Source organism: Oncorhynchus clarkii, chromosome 22 (genome assembly GCF_045791955.1).
Source record: "Oncorhynchus clarkii lewisi isolate Uvic-CL-2024 chromosome 22, UVic_Ocla_1.0, whole genome shotgun sequence".
Lineage (NCBI taxonomy): Eukaryota > Metazoa > Chordata > Actinopteri > Salmoniformes > Salmonidae > Oncorhynchus > Oncorhynchus clarkii.
In genome coordinates this window covers 31,299,766-31,316,563 of record NC_092168.1, presented here as the reverse complement: position 1 = coordinate 31,316,563, position 16,798 = coordinate 31,299,766, and the positions used below count along the sequence as shown (strand labels likewise).

Below are 16,798 nucleotides of genomic sequence, written 5' to 3'. Positions count from 1 at the left end.
TGGTGCCTTTCCTTATCGTGCTTTTCAGTCGTTCAGTTTTGATTTGTTATTGTTTTGTTTTTTTCATCTTATGTTTGTTATATTGTAAATATTTCAGTTTTTATTTTCCTGTGTAGCACATTGCGTTGCATTCCTTGTCTGAAATGTGCTGTATAAATAAAGCTTGATTTGATGAGTTGTTTGTCTACAGAATTTCTTGTAGAAAATGAATCCACTTTTAATTTGAGCAGGAATGGAGGTAATCCTGAACTCTGAAGCTCAAGCACTTCCGGGACTTTTGGCAGAACCACTCCCTGTTCAGGCACTCTGGAGAGGCCATCAGCCCTTCTGAGCTGGCCATACTTGACTGTCTGATAGAGGGGGGCAAGGCATTCACCCTGAATGTGCTGTGTGTTGTTGACTGTGTTTTTGTGGGGGTGTGTCCTTTGGCAATTATTTATATATTATTATTTATTCCTTATGCCTTTGTTGCCTTTGAGGCTTTGCAGCATAATTTAGAGAGTGACAGAAACACAAACATCCTTTGTTCGACCGACCTAACATTAAAAGGAAATATAACGACTATCACTAAAATATAGCATAACAGGAAGTAGAAGAGGAATATGTGAGCTAGAGCTTATCTTTCTCTCTGAACCTTGACAGAGGGATTCACAGTGTGTTTCTCAGGCCCACATCATCGCCCTGCTTCCTGATCTGGCTCCTCTGGACCAGAGTCTGCTGTACCTTAACCTGTCCTTCAATGACCTCACTATCTTCACAGTGGAAGTGAGATTCCTTGTGAACTGAGACAAACCACAAGCATGTCATACCGAATTACAGGGGCTTATTTTAGAGCCTATTTATTTTAAAAGGGTCTTCTGAAAGCATGTCGCAAAATGGCACTGCAATTCCATGGCAAGACAACTTCCATGTCTCTGGGAAGTATGTATATAGCCAAATGTGTATTTCCCCCACTCTCTTTAAAGGTGTATGAGCTCACACAGTTGGAGGTGCTGAAGATGAGAGACTGCCCCATAGAGGAGATTCATACCAGCATCCACAGACTCACCAGGCTCAAGACCTTTATCATGTCCTTCTGCAAGAACACCTCCCTGCCATCTAAGTAAGAGCCACAATGTGGAGCTACAGTGTTGGGAACCTGTTATACACAGTGTTATAAACCTACCCTGCTGTCAGAAGTCTCTGTCGGTGTCCCAGATCTGAGTCCTGTGCTGTTTGTCCTACCTACAGACTATACCAGCTGCTCTCTCTGCAGTTTATAGATGTCTCCTACAACCTTCTCTCATCCCTAACCAATGGCATCAGAAAACTCAGGTACAGTCCAGCGAAGGCAGTAAGATTGCAAAGACCATAATATAGAGCTTTTCCCAAGATCTTACATTGTGTGGGGGTAACTCACCCATTTCAACACCTTTGTATAGTACCCACCTTGTGTTATTATTGTACCAGAACACCTCTGGCTGCAGGACTCTGGAGTACCTGAATGTGTAGGGGGAACCAGTTGCCTGGCCTGCCCTGTGGTGCCCTGCGCCTCTCCCTCACACAGCTCAGGATGTCCAACAACTACATGCACCCCTACTTCTGGAAGAGCTGCACCCGGAACTGCTAAATTACATTTACTTTGATACTAAGTATATTTAAAACCAAATACTTTTAGACTTTTACTCAAGTAGTATTTTATTGGGTGACTTTCACTTTTACTTGAGTCATTTTCTAATAATAAGGTATCTTCACTTTTACTCAAGAATGACAATTGGGTACTTTTTCCACCAATGCAAATTTTAGCCATCAAGTAGCGTGTAGCTTTAATTCTGACATCCTATGTAAACAACGACATATGGACCAATCACATACACTCACCTCAAAAGACAGCGCTACAACTACTTCTGGTGTCAAAGTTTGTGTTGTCAAGATGGCTGGCCATGATCATCATCATCTGTCTCTGTGCTCATGCGACTTCATCAGGTAATAATCATTTAATAAATGATGTTGCTTTGTTTCTAACACCTGTCGTAGTAAATGCAGATCGTAGTTATCTTAACCTTGCAGTTATTGCCAACAGAAACTGGCTATATGAAGAAAGAACAAGTGACAGTCATAGATAGATAACGTTAGATAGTTAATAACCATATCTATGACTATGAAGAAAGAACAGTCATAGCTAGCTAGTAGCCATATATATGACTAAGAAAATACATTTTAAAATCGGAGTTCATTGTATCGACATAACATTGTCAAATACTGGTGTTAAATTCATAGCTAGCTAGCTACTGATAACCAGTCAGTCAGCCAGCCACCATGGTGTTATCGCTAGTAGTATAATTCTTCCTGTCTTTAAACAGATTAGTATGGGCAATGGTGCTGCCACGCATGTATCTGAACTTGGTGCTGGCGCTGCTTCTGTTTCTACTGGCCATGGGTGTCCGAATATGGCTGCAGAGGAGTCGGAAAGCACGCCTGGCTCAGGACAGCTCCCCAACGGTGGCCTTTTCCCACCCCTACTGCAATGCAGAAGGGGGCGGGGAGCGTGTGCCCTCAGAGCGCTTCAGAATAGGTAGTTTTACACTGTCTGAGCCTATTTTTAGATTTTAATGCATTCATAGAGTGCTCATGATCTTCATAACCTGTATTTTCCATTACTTAATCTCCTGATGTGTTGAGTTGTCTCTTCTGTGTCTTCCCTCCTGTAGATACCCACACATCTCTGTTGTTGTGTACACCGGTGACCAAGGTGTCATGGGGGAATAGATTCTGGAGGGTGCCACGACACTGATTCAACATCAGCTTGCCTCGTCCAGTGACTTTCATATTCCTGAAGAACCATCTCTTGCTTGAGGATAGCTCCTACCCCCCACTTCACCCTGCTGGGGCAGAGCATGGACACCATGTTCCTGGGCTGGGAGGCCCTCACATCCTTTATACCAGACCTCTATATGGACTCCATGGGCTATGCCTTCACTCTGCCTATCTTCAGCTACCTGGGAGGACGCAGGGTGGGCAGCTATGTGCACTTTTCCACCGTCAGTACTGACAATAACCTGCCCAGGGACTGAGGTTGAAAATTAGCCGGCTGGCTAAAACCGGCTCTTTTACTGAAACGTTGATTCATGTGCACTCTCCCTGTAAAAATAAAATAAACTCAAAATTCAACATGCTTTCTGTGGTGAGAGGAACCTCAGGTCAGTACTGCTTATTTGAATTACATAAAGTATATTGGTATTGTTATTAATTGTGATACTGAAGATAATGTGCTCTTTAATAGTGTTTGTGTTTTTGATATAGGCCTAGTTATCAAATAGATTTTCCTCTGCAGTATTTGTAATCATCCACTCCCTCCTACAAACCCAACAGGTTCAACAATGCAGACTACATCTCTACTAACCCTGTCCTTAGTATGGCTAAGGTGATGTACTACTGTGCCTTCACTCTGATCTACGGCCCAACTCAACCTGGACACTGGGCCACATCCCGGCTCTGTGGCGCACCCCCAGCCGCACCGGCGTTGTCTACCCGCCCTGTGACGTCCGTTCCTTCATTGACATGCCATTGGAGGATGAGGTGAAAGGGGAAGTTATCAGAGACAGGAAGTGCCATTCGATAGTGTCCGTGGGTCAGTTCTGACCAGAAAAGACCACCGGCTACAGATAAGGGCATTTCAGAAGCTTCTGGAGAGGAAAGGGGCGAGGGCGGGAGTCTCAGAGACTGGTGTTGATTGGTTGCTGCCATAACCAGGAGAATGAGGATAGAGTGCTGATGCTAAGGGGTTGTGCCAGGAGCTGGGTGTGACTGACAGGGTGAAGTTTAAACTCAAAGCTTCCTTTCAGGAGCTAAAGAGGGAGCTGATGGATGCCACCATTGGCGTGCACACTATGTGGAACTAGCATTTTGGTTTAGGTATTAATCTTATCTCTACCATCTTATCTTTTAGATAAGTATTGTAAATGCCACGCTTGTGATCCCTGTCCCTACTCTGCCTCCTCTTCTCTTCTGTCTCAGGTGTAGTAGAATGTATGGCTGCAGGGACTCCTGGTTCACAAGTCCGGCTGCCCCAAGCTGGACATCGTGGTTCCCTACGAGGGTGGACAGACTGGCTTCCTGGCCGACAGTGAGGAGAGTTACGCCACCGCCATGGAGACCATCCTGACCCTGTCGTCGGCAGCACGATGATGATCCGGCGGGACACCCGGCGGTCCGTTCACCGTTTCTCAAACCATGAGTTTGACTCTAGCTTCCTGTCTTCCATGGAACCTCTGATGGGAACACAGCAGCAATGAAGGAAGACCAATCACTCCCACCTCCGACTGAAGCCCCACCCCTCTGCAGCACTCACAGGCCTGATTGGTCGAATCAATTTGAATGTTGGAACGCTGATGGTCTATCGGAGCTTTGCTGGCTTTATTAATAAATAAGGAGGCTTATCTTACCTGCTCTGTCTTGATAGAGTTACAGTGAAGTGACGTGGTAGACATTCTATTTATACATTTACACTCAAAGCATTTGATCCTGAATAGAGGTTTCTGTACTGGTTTCACCTGCGAAGAATGACCAAATATCATTGTGCTTTTTTTTTTTCTGTGCGATTTTTATTCCCGCCCTCTGTAAGGGACCATGGCTCAGAAATGTTACTGATTTAATGTGCAGAAAATGTAAATATACAAACAATGTTTTATTTTGGAAAAGTACATGTAATGTTCATATGTCTGATGAATAAAACATTAAACCATGTGTTGTATTTTATTATTTTGATTTAGTCTTGAGGTTGCTCCATGTAACAAACATTTTCAACACCCAAATACTTATCTGCCTGCTTATGTTATACTGCCACCCTGTGGCAAGAATAGGTAGCACCAAACTAACCTGCAGTTTAGAAAAATGTAAGACAGGTCTACTAGGTTAAAGTTTGGGCCAAGTGATACCTATTCTTGCCACAGGTTGGCAGTGAAGGCATACTAAAGGCTGCAATGCTGCAAAATCATGTATTTGATACCATTCTACTCCAGCCACTACCATGAGGCCGTCCTCCCCAATTAAGGTGCCACCAACCACCTGTGACGTCTACTTATAGCCAAGAAAACAACATATGCAAGTTATGTTGCTGAAAATTATAGAGATAGCTTACTCAAACTTGCTGTTTTTTGTAGAAAATAATCCATTAACAAGGTCCTTGTCATCGTTTCACTTAAATCTCAATAATATGAACACTAATTTTCTGGCTGTTGCTTCTTATTGGCCTCACAGTCCTCGTCTGAAACCTGGGTATTCCTTGGTTGCTCTGCCCGAGTCTCACACCCTGCAGCTTGAGTCTGAGAGCGTTTACCCTCTATGGAGGTGTAACCAGTGCGCTCTATCACAGGGTGTATTTGCTGGAGATCTACAGTTTCCTGACTGTCTAACTCTATTTCCCCCACTACTCCATCTGTTACAACCTTCTCGCCTCCCTCTTTCACACTCTCTCCATCCTCCATTATAAAAAGGTTCATCATTGACTCTGCCACCTCCTCTCTCAGCTCATCTTCAGACTCCTCAAAGTTCCTGAGGAAGGAGAGATTGAAAAATGTAGGAAGAATGAAATGTCATAAAGGTTGGCCGAGTAACACAAGCACATTCATTGTCAGCATCAGCCCAGTGTCACACTTACGTGTCGTCATCATCCGATCTGGGCTCTAGACGCTCCTCGTCCATCTCCACATCTGAGTCTTCATCCTCCTCTGCTTTTTCCTCTGTTTTGGCTCCCTCTTTCTCCGGCTCCTTGGCGCGGTCTTTCTCAGTCAATGGTTCTAAGAGGGAAGGAGAAATGTGTCTAATTGCTGTGCTCTTGTATTTGAGAATTCTAGACCTGGGGAGAATCTCAATTGCATACTCCTCGCATCCTCTCTCCTCGCCTCTTCTCAAAACCCAAAGCCAGAGGTCCCTTCCATGTGACTTTCTCAACTAATGGGTTTCGAGAAGGCGAGGAGAGAGTATACAATCGAGATTCTCCCTATCAATCTAAAACCCTGGGGTCAAGTCTAAGAGGAGTCTGACCTGGCATTACAGAGTCCAGGGTGGAGGTTAGCTCAGCCTGGCCCAAAGCATGGAGCAGGGTGTTGGGGGGACCCTCTCCCCACGGTCTCCTCTCCCTTATTGCATTCCCTTCGAGATCTGCAGCATCACCTGGGGGAAGGAAGAAAGTACAGTACTGACCCTGCTGAACACTGACACTAAGGGAAGATCTCAATTGGGGTGTTTTTCAACTCCTGCGTCCTCTCTTGAGGAGAGGAGGCAAGGAGAGGGAAAGTGGACAAAAGTGCACTTGTATGAAGTTAGACTCTCCTTCTCCAATCACGTGTCATCAGGACAATTCCATATACAGGGTGGAATCCCAAAATAAATGTGTACATTCGTAAAACTATTTAAGTTAGTTGTTCAAGACATTTTATAGATTAAAGGATAAGTAGCGTATTGTTTTTAAATATGTTTAAGCTTTCCTCCTGCAAGAAAACAACAGCTGATTCAAAGGGGGTGTGGCGGATTAAAAAAACACATCCACACTTGCTGCCGGGAGGATACTCTTGTGGATCCTTTGGCGAAGTAGGTCATTGAGGAGGGTAGCATACTCCTCGGTTCGCCTACTAACGAATTGACACTCCCCTTGACCACTTATCGGTTTCTGGGACACGAAGGAGAGAGGACAGAGGAGGGATTGGTCCTGGCCGCTTCAAAACCCATTGGAGGACCGCTGGCTTTCTCATCCAATGGGTTTTGACAAGGAGACAAGGAGAGAGGAGAGAGGATGCGAGGAGTATACAATTGAGATTCTTCCATTGTGTCACTTCCACTCACCCACTTCAGGCACAGCCATGGTGGTACACACTGATGACACGTCCATCTCAGCCAGGGCATCCAGTAGGGTCTGTGGTGCTGCCTGGCCCCACCCCTTCCTCACCTTTGACCTGGGTGTGCCTTCATCCTGCCCTGCCCCCAATCCTGCCCCGGACCAATCCCTGTGCCTCAGCTCCTCCCCTGCCTGGAAGCTCAGGGTCTGGTTCAGTGGGTCCATCTCCCAGACAGACACACAGACACACACACACCGGGTAAACAGTGAGATGCTTGAGAGCCCCACCATTGTCCTAAGTGAAGTCACACACCACGTTGAAATGAACATACTCACTTAGGCAACATGGTAACATGTCATCTTTTACCTCTTTCTCGTCTTCCTTTTTGTCCTCCACTATTCTCTCCTCATCCCTCTTCTCCTCTTTTTCTTTGTCTTCATCCTCTTGAATCCTTTCATCATTTAACTTGATCTCAAACATGATAGCTTTCTTGTCTTTGTGCTTCTTCTGTAGCTCTCTCCTCTCCTGTCTGTTCTCCTGCCTGATCTGTCTCAGGGCTCCTTCAATGCCCTAAATGTTGCAGATAGAAATTTAAGATACAGGCCTGAAATGATTATTTATTGTGAGAGACTTCTGTTTTACACAATCCATTTCTATGTGAATGTTCGCAATAAGCCCCTGGTCTTACCTGGTCAGTTTGGGGTCTGTCTCTGTCCTGGTCTCCACTATGTGTTGGTGGCTCTATGTGTCTGGGCTTTTCTACCAGGTATGTGCCTGGTTTCACTTGTGGCTGGGGCTGAAAAGATATGTCTGTTCTGTTAATATCAATGTCATTGTATAGATTTAAATGTTGGAAAAATCTGTGTTTGGTACAGTGAGAATGGTATTAGAAACATGCAGTGGTGTTATGCAGATAGCACGTGGTTATGATAAAGAATGGTAGGGCATAGGGAATGACAGAAACCTTTATGTCAATATGTTATTGTGTTTACCTCGGCATCAGCTCTCATTCTGATATCTCTCATCTCATTATAGTATTGCTGTCTGATGTGCTGCAACTTCTGTAGATACTCCTACACATAAAGACATGAACCTGAATGTTTGACAAATAAACAATAAATCACATATTCACTTTTCTGCACCTTCTCCTGCCATTCCGTCTTACCTGCTGCCCATCCTGCCTCCTGTCGTGAGGTGTGGGTGGGTGTGCAGGTCGCCCTGCCCCCTGGTCCTGCTCAGGATGTCTGTAACGCTCAGCGTCTGCTGTGGATGGCCGCAGGCCCTGGGGGTGAAAAAGGGAAGAGCCAGGGTTCATATTTACAGATATTACAGTTACAATACATCAGCAGCATGTCCAGTTTGTCTAGTATTTAACAGAAGACAGCAAACAGCTGGCTGTTTCAGCATAATACAGCCTGAGACCCACCAGCTGTTTCTCTGCCCTCAGCTTGTACTGGTTGGCCTCCTGTCTCCTCTGGCGGTATTCATCATGAGCAGCGGCCACCCTGAAGGCAGAACACGCACAAATTAACAAAAGCCTGCAAACCCAGTATCTTGCAAGGACCAGGTTTGAAGAACACTTCATTATTCTATAATTATGGGTATACTTGAATGAACACTCACAGTTGATAAGGTTCTGGCCGATTCTCTCTGTCATCATAGCGCTCCACAGGTCTCTCCTGAACCACCGGAGGATGACGAGAGGGAAGAGGAGGACGAGGAGGTAGAGGAGAGTATCTCCTCTGGATGGCGTCCAGCTGGGCATAGTAGTGGTCATAAGGGTTGACTTCAGCCTGACCGTCCCACCTGGGGTTCTGTTGACCGCATTGTCTGGCCACTGGAACCCTAATCTGTGCTGCTCGTGGATGAAACGGCTGAGGAACAAAAACATAAACCCAAAAGATAAGATGGAACAAGATAAAATTGAATTTCAGTGGTACAGTTCTAGGAACATGCTTTCATGTAGTAGCTGTTATACAGTAGTAGGCTACTGTAGGAGTAACTGATTTAGTTGTTCTTTAGACAGGTGAGTTACTTTGTGCTGTGGCATGACTCTGGTAGGGGGTTTCCAATTTGGTTTGGGGGACGGTTTCTTCACCGAGGGCCCAGGCTTCGACCGAGGAGGAGGCCTCTCTGAGACTCTGGCTATGTCTGGACACCAACAGAGGATGAAAAAATGGAAAGTTAGAAAAAACAAAAAGGAGATACATACAGTATGCAGCTAACAGATAGGAGGTAAATCATTGTGATGAAATATCACAAGCTACAGGACTGTTTTGCTATCACAGACTGGAATGTGTTCCGGGATTCCCCCGATGGCATTGAGTACACCACATCAGTCACTGGCTTCATCAATAAGTGCATCGATGACGTCGTCCCCACAGTGACCGTACGTACATACTCCAACCAGAAGCCATAGATTACAGGCAATATCCGAACCGAGCTAAAGGGTAGAGCTGACGCATTCAAGGAGCGGGACTCTAACCCGGAAGCCTATAAGAAATCATGCTATGCCTTCTGACGACCCATTAAGCAGGCAAAGCGTCAATACAGGACTAAGGTTGAATCGTACTACACTGGCTCCGATGCTCGTCGGATGTGGCAGGGCTTGCAAACCATTAGTCTACAAAGAGAAGCACAGCCGCAGGCTTCCCAGTGACACGATCCTACCAGACGAGCTAAATTACTTTTATGCTCGCTTCGAGGCAAGTAACACTGTGTGATCACGCTCTCTGTAGCCAATGTGAGTAAGACCTTTAAACAGGTCAACATCCACAAGACCAGACGGATTACCAGGATGTGTACTCCCAGCATGCGCTGACTACCTGGCAAGTGCCTTCACTAACATTTTCAACCTGTAATAGTCTGTAATACCAACATGTATGACCACCAAAGTCCCTGTACTCAAGAACACTAAGGCAACCTGCCTTGTTCTGGGATTTAAGCAACCTGCCTAAATGAATACAGACAGGTAGCACTCAAGTCTGTAGCCATGAAGTGCTTCGAAAGGCTGGCCATGGCTCACATCAACACCATTATTATCCACAGATGATGCAATCTATTGCACTCAAGACTGCCCTTCCCCACCTGAACAAAAGGAACACCTATGTGAGAATGCTATTCATTGACTACAGATCAGCGTTCAACACCATAGTGCCCTCAAAGCTCATCACCAAGCTAAGGACCCTGGGACTAAACACCTCCCTCTGCAACTGGATCCTAGACTTCCTGACGGGCCGCCCCCAGGTGGTAAGGGTAGGGAACAACACATCCACCACGCTGATACTCAACACGGGGGCCCCTCAGGGGTGCATGGTCAGCCCCCTCCTGTACTCCCTGTTCACTCGTGACTGCATGGCCAGGCACGACTCCAAAACCATCATCAAGTTTGCAGATGACACAACAGTGGTAGGTTTGATCACCGACAACGATGAGACAGACTATAGGGAGGAGGTTAGAGACCTGGCCGTGTGGTGCCAGGACAACAACCTCTCCCTCAACATGATCAAGACAAAGGAGATGATTGTGGACTACAGGAAAAGGAGGACAAAGCATGCCCCTATTCTCATCGACAGGGCTCTATTGGAGCAGATTGAGAGATTCAAGTTTCTTGGTGTCCACACCAACAAACTATCATGGTTCAAACACACTAAGACAGTCGTGAAGAGGGCACGACAAAACCTATTTCCCCTCAGCAGACCGAGAAGATTCGGCATGGGTCCTCAGATCCTCAAAAGGTTCTACAGCTGCACCATCGAGAGCAACCAGTGGTTGCATCACTGCCTGGTATGACAACTGCTCGGCCTACGACCGCAAAGCAGTAAAGAGGGAAGTACATATGGCCCAGTACATCTCTGGTGCCAAGCTTCCTGCCATCCAGGACCTCTAAACCAGGCAGTGTCTGAGGAAGGCCCATAAAAATGGTCAAAGACTCAAACCACCCTAGTCATAGACTGTTTTCTCTGCTACCACACGGCAAGCGGAACTGGAGCGCCAAGTCTAGGTCAAAAAGGCTTCTAAACAGCTTCTACCCCCAAGCCATAAGACTCCTGAACAACTAATCAAAGGGCTACCCAAACCCCTTTTTTCCACTGCTGCTACTCTCTGGTTACTATCTACGCATATTCACTTTAACTCTACCTACATGTACATATTACCTCAATTACCTCGACCATCCGGTGCCCCCACACATTGACTCTGTACCGGTACCCCCTGTATATACAGCTGAAGTCGGAAGTTTACATTCACCTTAGCCAAATACATTTAAACTCAGTTTTTCACAATTCCTGACATTAAATCCTAGTAAAAATTCCCTGTCTTAGGTCAGTTAGGATCACCACTTTATTTTAAGAATGTGAAATATCAGAATAATAGTAGAGAAAATGATTTATTTCAGCTATTATTTCTTTCATCACATTCCCAGTGGGTCAGAAGTGTACATACACTCAATTACTATTTGGTAGCATTGCCTTAAATTGTTTAACTTGGGTCAAACGTTTCGGGTAGCCTTCCACAAGCTTAGCAAAATAAGCTGGGTGAATTTTGACAGAGCTGGTGTAACTGAGTCAGGTTTGTAGGTCTCCTTGCTCGCACATGCTTTTTCAGTTCTGCCCACACATTTTCAATGGGATTGAGGTCAGGGCTTTGTGATGGCCACTCCAATACCTTGACTTTGTTGTACTTAAGCCATTTTGCCACAACTTTGGAAGTATCTTTGGGGTCATTGTCCATTTGGAAGACCCATTTGCGACCAAGCTTTAACTGATGTCTTGAGATGTTGCTTCAATATATCCACATAATTTTCTTACCTTATGATCCCATCTATTTTGTGAAGTGCACCAGTCCCTCCTGCAGCAAAGCACCCCCATGGTGTTCTTCGGCTTGCAAGCCTCCCCCTTTTCCTCCAAACATAACCATGATCATTATGGCCAAACAGTTCTATTTTTGTTTCATCAGACCAGAGAACATTTCTCCAAAAAGTATAATCTTTGTCCCAATGTGCAGTTGCAAACCGTAGTCTGGCTTTTTTTATGGCGGTTTTGGAGCAGTGGCTTCTTCCTTGCTGAGCGGCCTTTCAGGTTATGTTGATATAGGACTCGTTTTACTGTGGATATATATAATTTTGTACCTGTTTTCTACAGCATCTTCACAAGGTACTTTCCTGTTGTTCTGGGATTGATTTGCATTTTTCACACCAAAGTGCGTTCATCTCTAAGAGACCTTCCTAAGCGGTATGACGGTTGCGTGGTCCCATGGTGTTTATACCTGCGTACTATTGTTTGTACAGATGAGCATGGTACCTTCAGGCATTTGGAAATTGCTCCCAATGATGAACCAGACTTGTTGAGGTCTACAAAAAAAATTCTGAGGTCTTGGCTGATTTCTTTTGATTTTCCCATGATGTCAAGCAAAGAGGCACTGAGTTTGAAGGTAGGCCTTGAAATACATCCACAGGTACACCTCCAATTGACTCAAATGATGTCAATTAGCCTATCAGAAGCTTCTAAAGCCATGACATAATTTTCTGGAATTTTCCAAGCTCTTTAAAGGCACAGTCAACTTAGTGTATGTAAACTTCTGATTCACTGGAATTGTGATACAGTGAATTATAAGTGAAATAATCTGTCTGTAAACAATTGTTGTAAAAATGACTTGTGTCATGCACAAAGTAGATGTCCTAACCGACTTGCCAAAACTATATTTTGTTAACAAGAAATGTGTGGAGTGGTTGAAAAACGAGTTTTAATGACTCCAACCTAAGTGTATGTAAACTTCCGACTTCAACTGTAGGCTCGCTATTATTATTTTACTGCTGCTGTTTGATTAATAGTTACTTTTGTTTTTTATTTTCTATTTTTTACTTAACACTTACTTTCTTAAAATCTTCTTAAAGCATTGTTGGTTAAGGGCTATTCAGTAAGCATTTCACTGTAAGGTGTTGTATTCGGCGCATGTGACAAATAACATTTGATTTGATTTGACATCATTGTGATGTTGAGTTGGCATACTCAGACAAGCCAATGTTGCTATAATGGTACCATAACAATACAGGTGCCAGAATTGACGTCAGCACTGGCATGCTTCCTAATAGAATGACAACATCTATTGCCATTGACCAGATGATTGTACTCTGAGAATGAGAGACACGGCTGAAGTCATTTACATTTCATGCCCAGCAATCTTTGAACTGTGCTCACAGTTCAGTTCTGTGTAACTGGTTTTGATGCCAAGAGTTTTAGTGAATGTATTCTGATGACGATGAACAGATATTGGAGAGAATGCTATGACCCTGACCACCAGGTGGTGTAACTGACAACACTTCATCACAGCTACTGTGAAGCCAAGCCTATGAGCCAAGCCTATTTAAGTAGGAAACTTTGTTGTTGGGTAATGTGTGGCTGAAACCATTCTGAGAAAAGCTAATGATTATATTAAGGGGATGTTTGGACTCAGACAGAAATACAGCAGCAATACAGTCTTTTCGCTTATGTCCCTTAAGCATGTGTACCGGTGATCTGTACTGGTGCGGCCCGCACTCTAGGTAGTGGGCCTGCAGCTCTCTTTCTGTGCAGCACTGTGTGGCTGAATTCCTCCTCAATGACCTAGAAACACCCAGAACAGAGTAAGGAAACAGCACAGGACATCCTGAAGTTAACACAATAATACAATAACACACACACTGTACATGTTTATTTTACTATCCTTGTGGGGACCAAACAATTGATTCCCATTCAAAATCCTATTTTCCCTAGCACTTAACCTAACCTAAACCTTAACCCCAAACCCTTAACTCCTAACCCTAATTCTAACCCTAATTGTAACCTTAACCATAAACCTAACCCCTAAGGCTAAAATATGTTTTCTTGAGGGGACTGGCACAATGTTCCTTGTTTTATTATCCTTGTGAGGACTTCTGGTCCCCACAAGGATAGTAAAACCAAAAACACACACACACACAAACATGCAAGCTAATATTATCTGTTCTTGACAAGAAGTCACAAGACTACAAAGTGTGAGTAGTTAGGGCATTTGGGTTGTGCAAGTTTTGTTTAACTGTTTCAACCCAAAAATATTTAAATGTTCATTTCTGTAAACAGAAAGTCACCCCTCTGTTTATAATTATCTAAGCCTAAGGGGGAACGTTTAGAAAGGGTTCTGGCCGAGCCTCCAGTCCCTTTCTTGGTACCCTAGTAGTTACCTGGGGATCCAGGTGTTTGCTGATGTGTTTCTCCAGGAAGGGTCGTTTGAGGACAGAGTTGACGGAGGGCCGGTCTCGCGGGCTGACCTTGAACAGCTGAGTGACCAGCAGGCGCAGGTCGTAGGAGTAGCGGGTGGAGAGTGGGTTATAGCGCCCCCTACAGATCTTCACTACCAGCTGCCTCAGGCTGTTGCCCTCAAACTGCAGGTGGAGAGAAATACTATTGAGATAGTGTGGCTTTGAATTGCATGTGCATATGTGTGTGCATTTGTGTGTTTGTCTGAGTGTGAGTGCGTGTGAGTGTGTGCATTTGTGTGTTTGTAGCAGTGCTTACTGGATGTCTGAGGGTGCAGAGCTCATACAGGACACAGCCCAGAGACCAGATATCCCTGAGGAACAGAGAGAACAGGTCAAAGATTGCTGTTGAATATAAGAGCAATCATTATAAAATGCACAAGGATACTTTGCAGCTGTGGTAATGGTGGATGACAGTTTATGATATATATGATGATCTGTGAACTATTCGTGATAGAGGGGAAATTACACATAAAAATGTATGTGACAGTAAAACTCAGGGAGCGCCCTCTCTATCCCAGCTCTAGAAAGCAGAACAATAGCTGCCTACACAAAGTGTGTATGTGTGCTTATTAATGGAGGGAGGACACCCATTTCAGACTAGCCAGAATGAGAGTATGATGGAAAAACTTGTGGCGTTGTTGCAGCCACATGGCTGATTGATCAGGCAGCTAGCTAAGGCTCTAAAGTCCTGTCTGCTTGCTTCACTGTTTACACAAACAAGTTCCAACACGAAATACATTATGTCACACAATGTTTTGATTGCTCAGATGGAGCAAGGTGTTTGCAACACAACAGTTATGGCCATATACTGAATGAACATGTTAACTTCTCCCTACAGTCAGTCAGTGTCTCATCAGGTAACATATCACCATATTAGACACCGCCGACATATGTTATTGGTAGAAAGTAACACAGGGTCTATTTTTGGGTTGTCTAAACACATAACAGCATAACAGGAAATCCTGTGGGTGTGCTAGGTAGAGGTACAGTAGCTCATTTCATCAAAACACAACACTGACATTTTGGCTTTTACTTTTGCAGGCCAAGACACTGGATGAATCAAGTTGTTTCCACATCATTTCAACCCAAAACATCTATGTGATGACAAACTAACTGGATTTCCTATTTATTTCAACAGCATGGTGATTTTTTGTTGTTGATTTCATGTTGCATTCATGTTAGACAACTCCAACAAATGTAAATCAAAACTAGACGTTGAACTGACGTCTGTGTCCAGTGGGAGGCTGTGTGTGAATAAGAGAGAAAGACATCGATAGAGTGTGAGAGAGAGAGAGAGTAATAAAAAGAAGGGATGATAATATGGTACATACGTTTTGTTATTGTACGGTCTGTTGTCACAGATCTCAGGAGACAGGTAATATGGCGTCCCAACACAGGTCCTGGCTAGCTCCATGGTACTAGCCAATCACATTCATCAGAACATCAATATACATGAGTTGTAATACACAATGTAACAGTTTGGTTGTGGAATGTGGAATGTTAATAACATGGTTTGGAACATGTCCTAGCTCTCTGTAATCAGCAGCTGTTATGGAGAAAATACCAGTAGTCTCTTTCCTGGCTGTGAGTCTTCTGCCACTATCATAGAAACTCACTTGTTTAACATTCTTGCAATGCCAAAGTCTCCCAGCTTGGCTTTCATCCCCTTCATGGTAAGGAATATATTCTAGAGGAAAGCAATACAAAAACAAAACAATGATCAGAGTAGATCAAGTTGTTATAAGTGGTAACAGTGCTTTGATATCTATGTGGCTTTTGTCTGACTATGACAGCTGTCTAATACCTGTGCTTTGATGTCTCTGTGCAAAACCTTCCTGTCATGGATGTGCTTCAGTCCCAAACAGATCTGTACAAACCAATCCACTATCTGAGTGGGAACAAAATAGTTTACATGAGTATTTCCTTGAACCTTGTGTGTGTGTGTCTCAGTGGAGGCTGCTGAGGGGAGGACAGCTCATAATAATGTCTGGAATGGCGCTAATGGAATGGCATCAAACACATGGAAACCATGTGTTTGATGTATTTGATACAATTCCACTCATTCTGCTCCAGCCATTACCATGAGCCAGTCCTCCCCAATTAAGGTGCCACCAACCTCCTGTGGTGTGTGTGTGTCTGTACCTGCTCCTCAGTAAACATAACCCCTCTTTGCATACTGATCTTCTTCATCAGATCTCCTCCATCACAGTACTCCATCACTATGTACAGGTTACTGCTCTCTGTTTCAGACAGGATAAACTGATCAACATCACACACAAGCAAGCACGTACGCATGTATGCACACACACACACAGACATATTGACTGGATACAAACCTTGAAATGATTTGAAAAAGGTGACAATATTTGGATGCTTCATCTTTGCAAGCAGCATGACTTCCTTTTTGGATGCTTCCTTTTCCATAGGTGACATCTATGAATGACATTGCAACAAAAAAGGGGATGGAAATTCTCATAACAAATTCCTGGCCTACTGGTTAAAACAATGCAGTTGGTTGTGTAGAGGCTTGGTTATGATTTGATGAGCATCACAGATAAGTCTATGGTTGGTACCTTTCTGAGGTTGATCTCTTTGACCACGCACTGGCTCTCACCACCCCAGTGTCTGTCCCTGTCCAGGGCCAAGAAGGCCTTCCCAAATGCCCCCTCTCCAATCTGATGGACCACCTCATACTGGTTCATAACAC

General features: G+C 44.3%; 1 protein-coding gene and 1 pseudogene across 1 annotated transcript; one reads left to right on the top strand and one right to left on the bottom strand.

Moving 5' to 3' along the window:
- Positions 1-1,897: 1,897 nt before the first annotated feature.
- LOC139380774 (GDP-Man:Man(3)GlcNAc(2)-PP-Dol alpha-1,2-mannosyltransferase-like) lies at positions 1,898-4,492 on the top strand (annotated as a pseudogene).
- Positions 4,493-4,647: 155 nt separating this feature from the next.
- Positions 4,648-16,798, bottom strand: LOC139380772 (serine/threonine-protein kinase Nek5-like). The gene is made up of 20 exons (XM_071123786.1): positions 16,665-16,798; positions 16,428-16,524; positions 16,234-16,331; positions 15,896-15,979; positions 15,708-15,778; positions 15,423-15,509; positions 14,348-14,402; positions 14,014-14,214; positions 13,324-13,417; positions 8,851-8,966; positions 8,439-8,689; positions 8,242-8,320; positions 7,981-8,097; positions 7,808-7,888; positions 7,504-7,611; positions 7,182-7,385; positions 6,823-7,039; positions 6,025-6,153; positions 5,639-5,777; positions 4,648-5,532 (listed from the first exon to the last, which is right to left on the bottom strand). The coding sequence occupies exons 1-20, from the start codon at positions 16,791-16,793 to the stop codon at positions 5,202-5,204; spliced, it is 2,688 nt and encodes an 895-aa protein (XP_070979887.1). The 5' UTR covers positions 16,794-16,798; the 3' UTR covers positions 4,648-5,201.

Bases quoted from the DNA above. Each gene is read 5' to 3' on its own strand.
- LOC139380772 (XM_071123786.1), bottom strand. From the start codon at position 16,793: ATGAACCAGTATGAGGTGGTCCATCAGATTGGAGAGGGGGCATTTGGG. The intron at 7,612-7,807 runs GTAAACACAATA...ATATCTTTTCAG, and splicing joins GAATGAGAGCTGATGCCGAG to CCCCAGCCACAAGTGAAACC. The intron at 5,533-5,638 runs GTAAGTGTGACA...CTCCTTCCTCAG, and splicing joins AGATCGGATGATGACGACAC to GAACTTTGAGGAGTCTGAAG.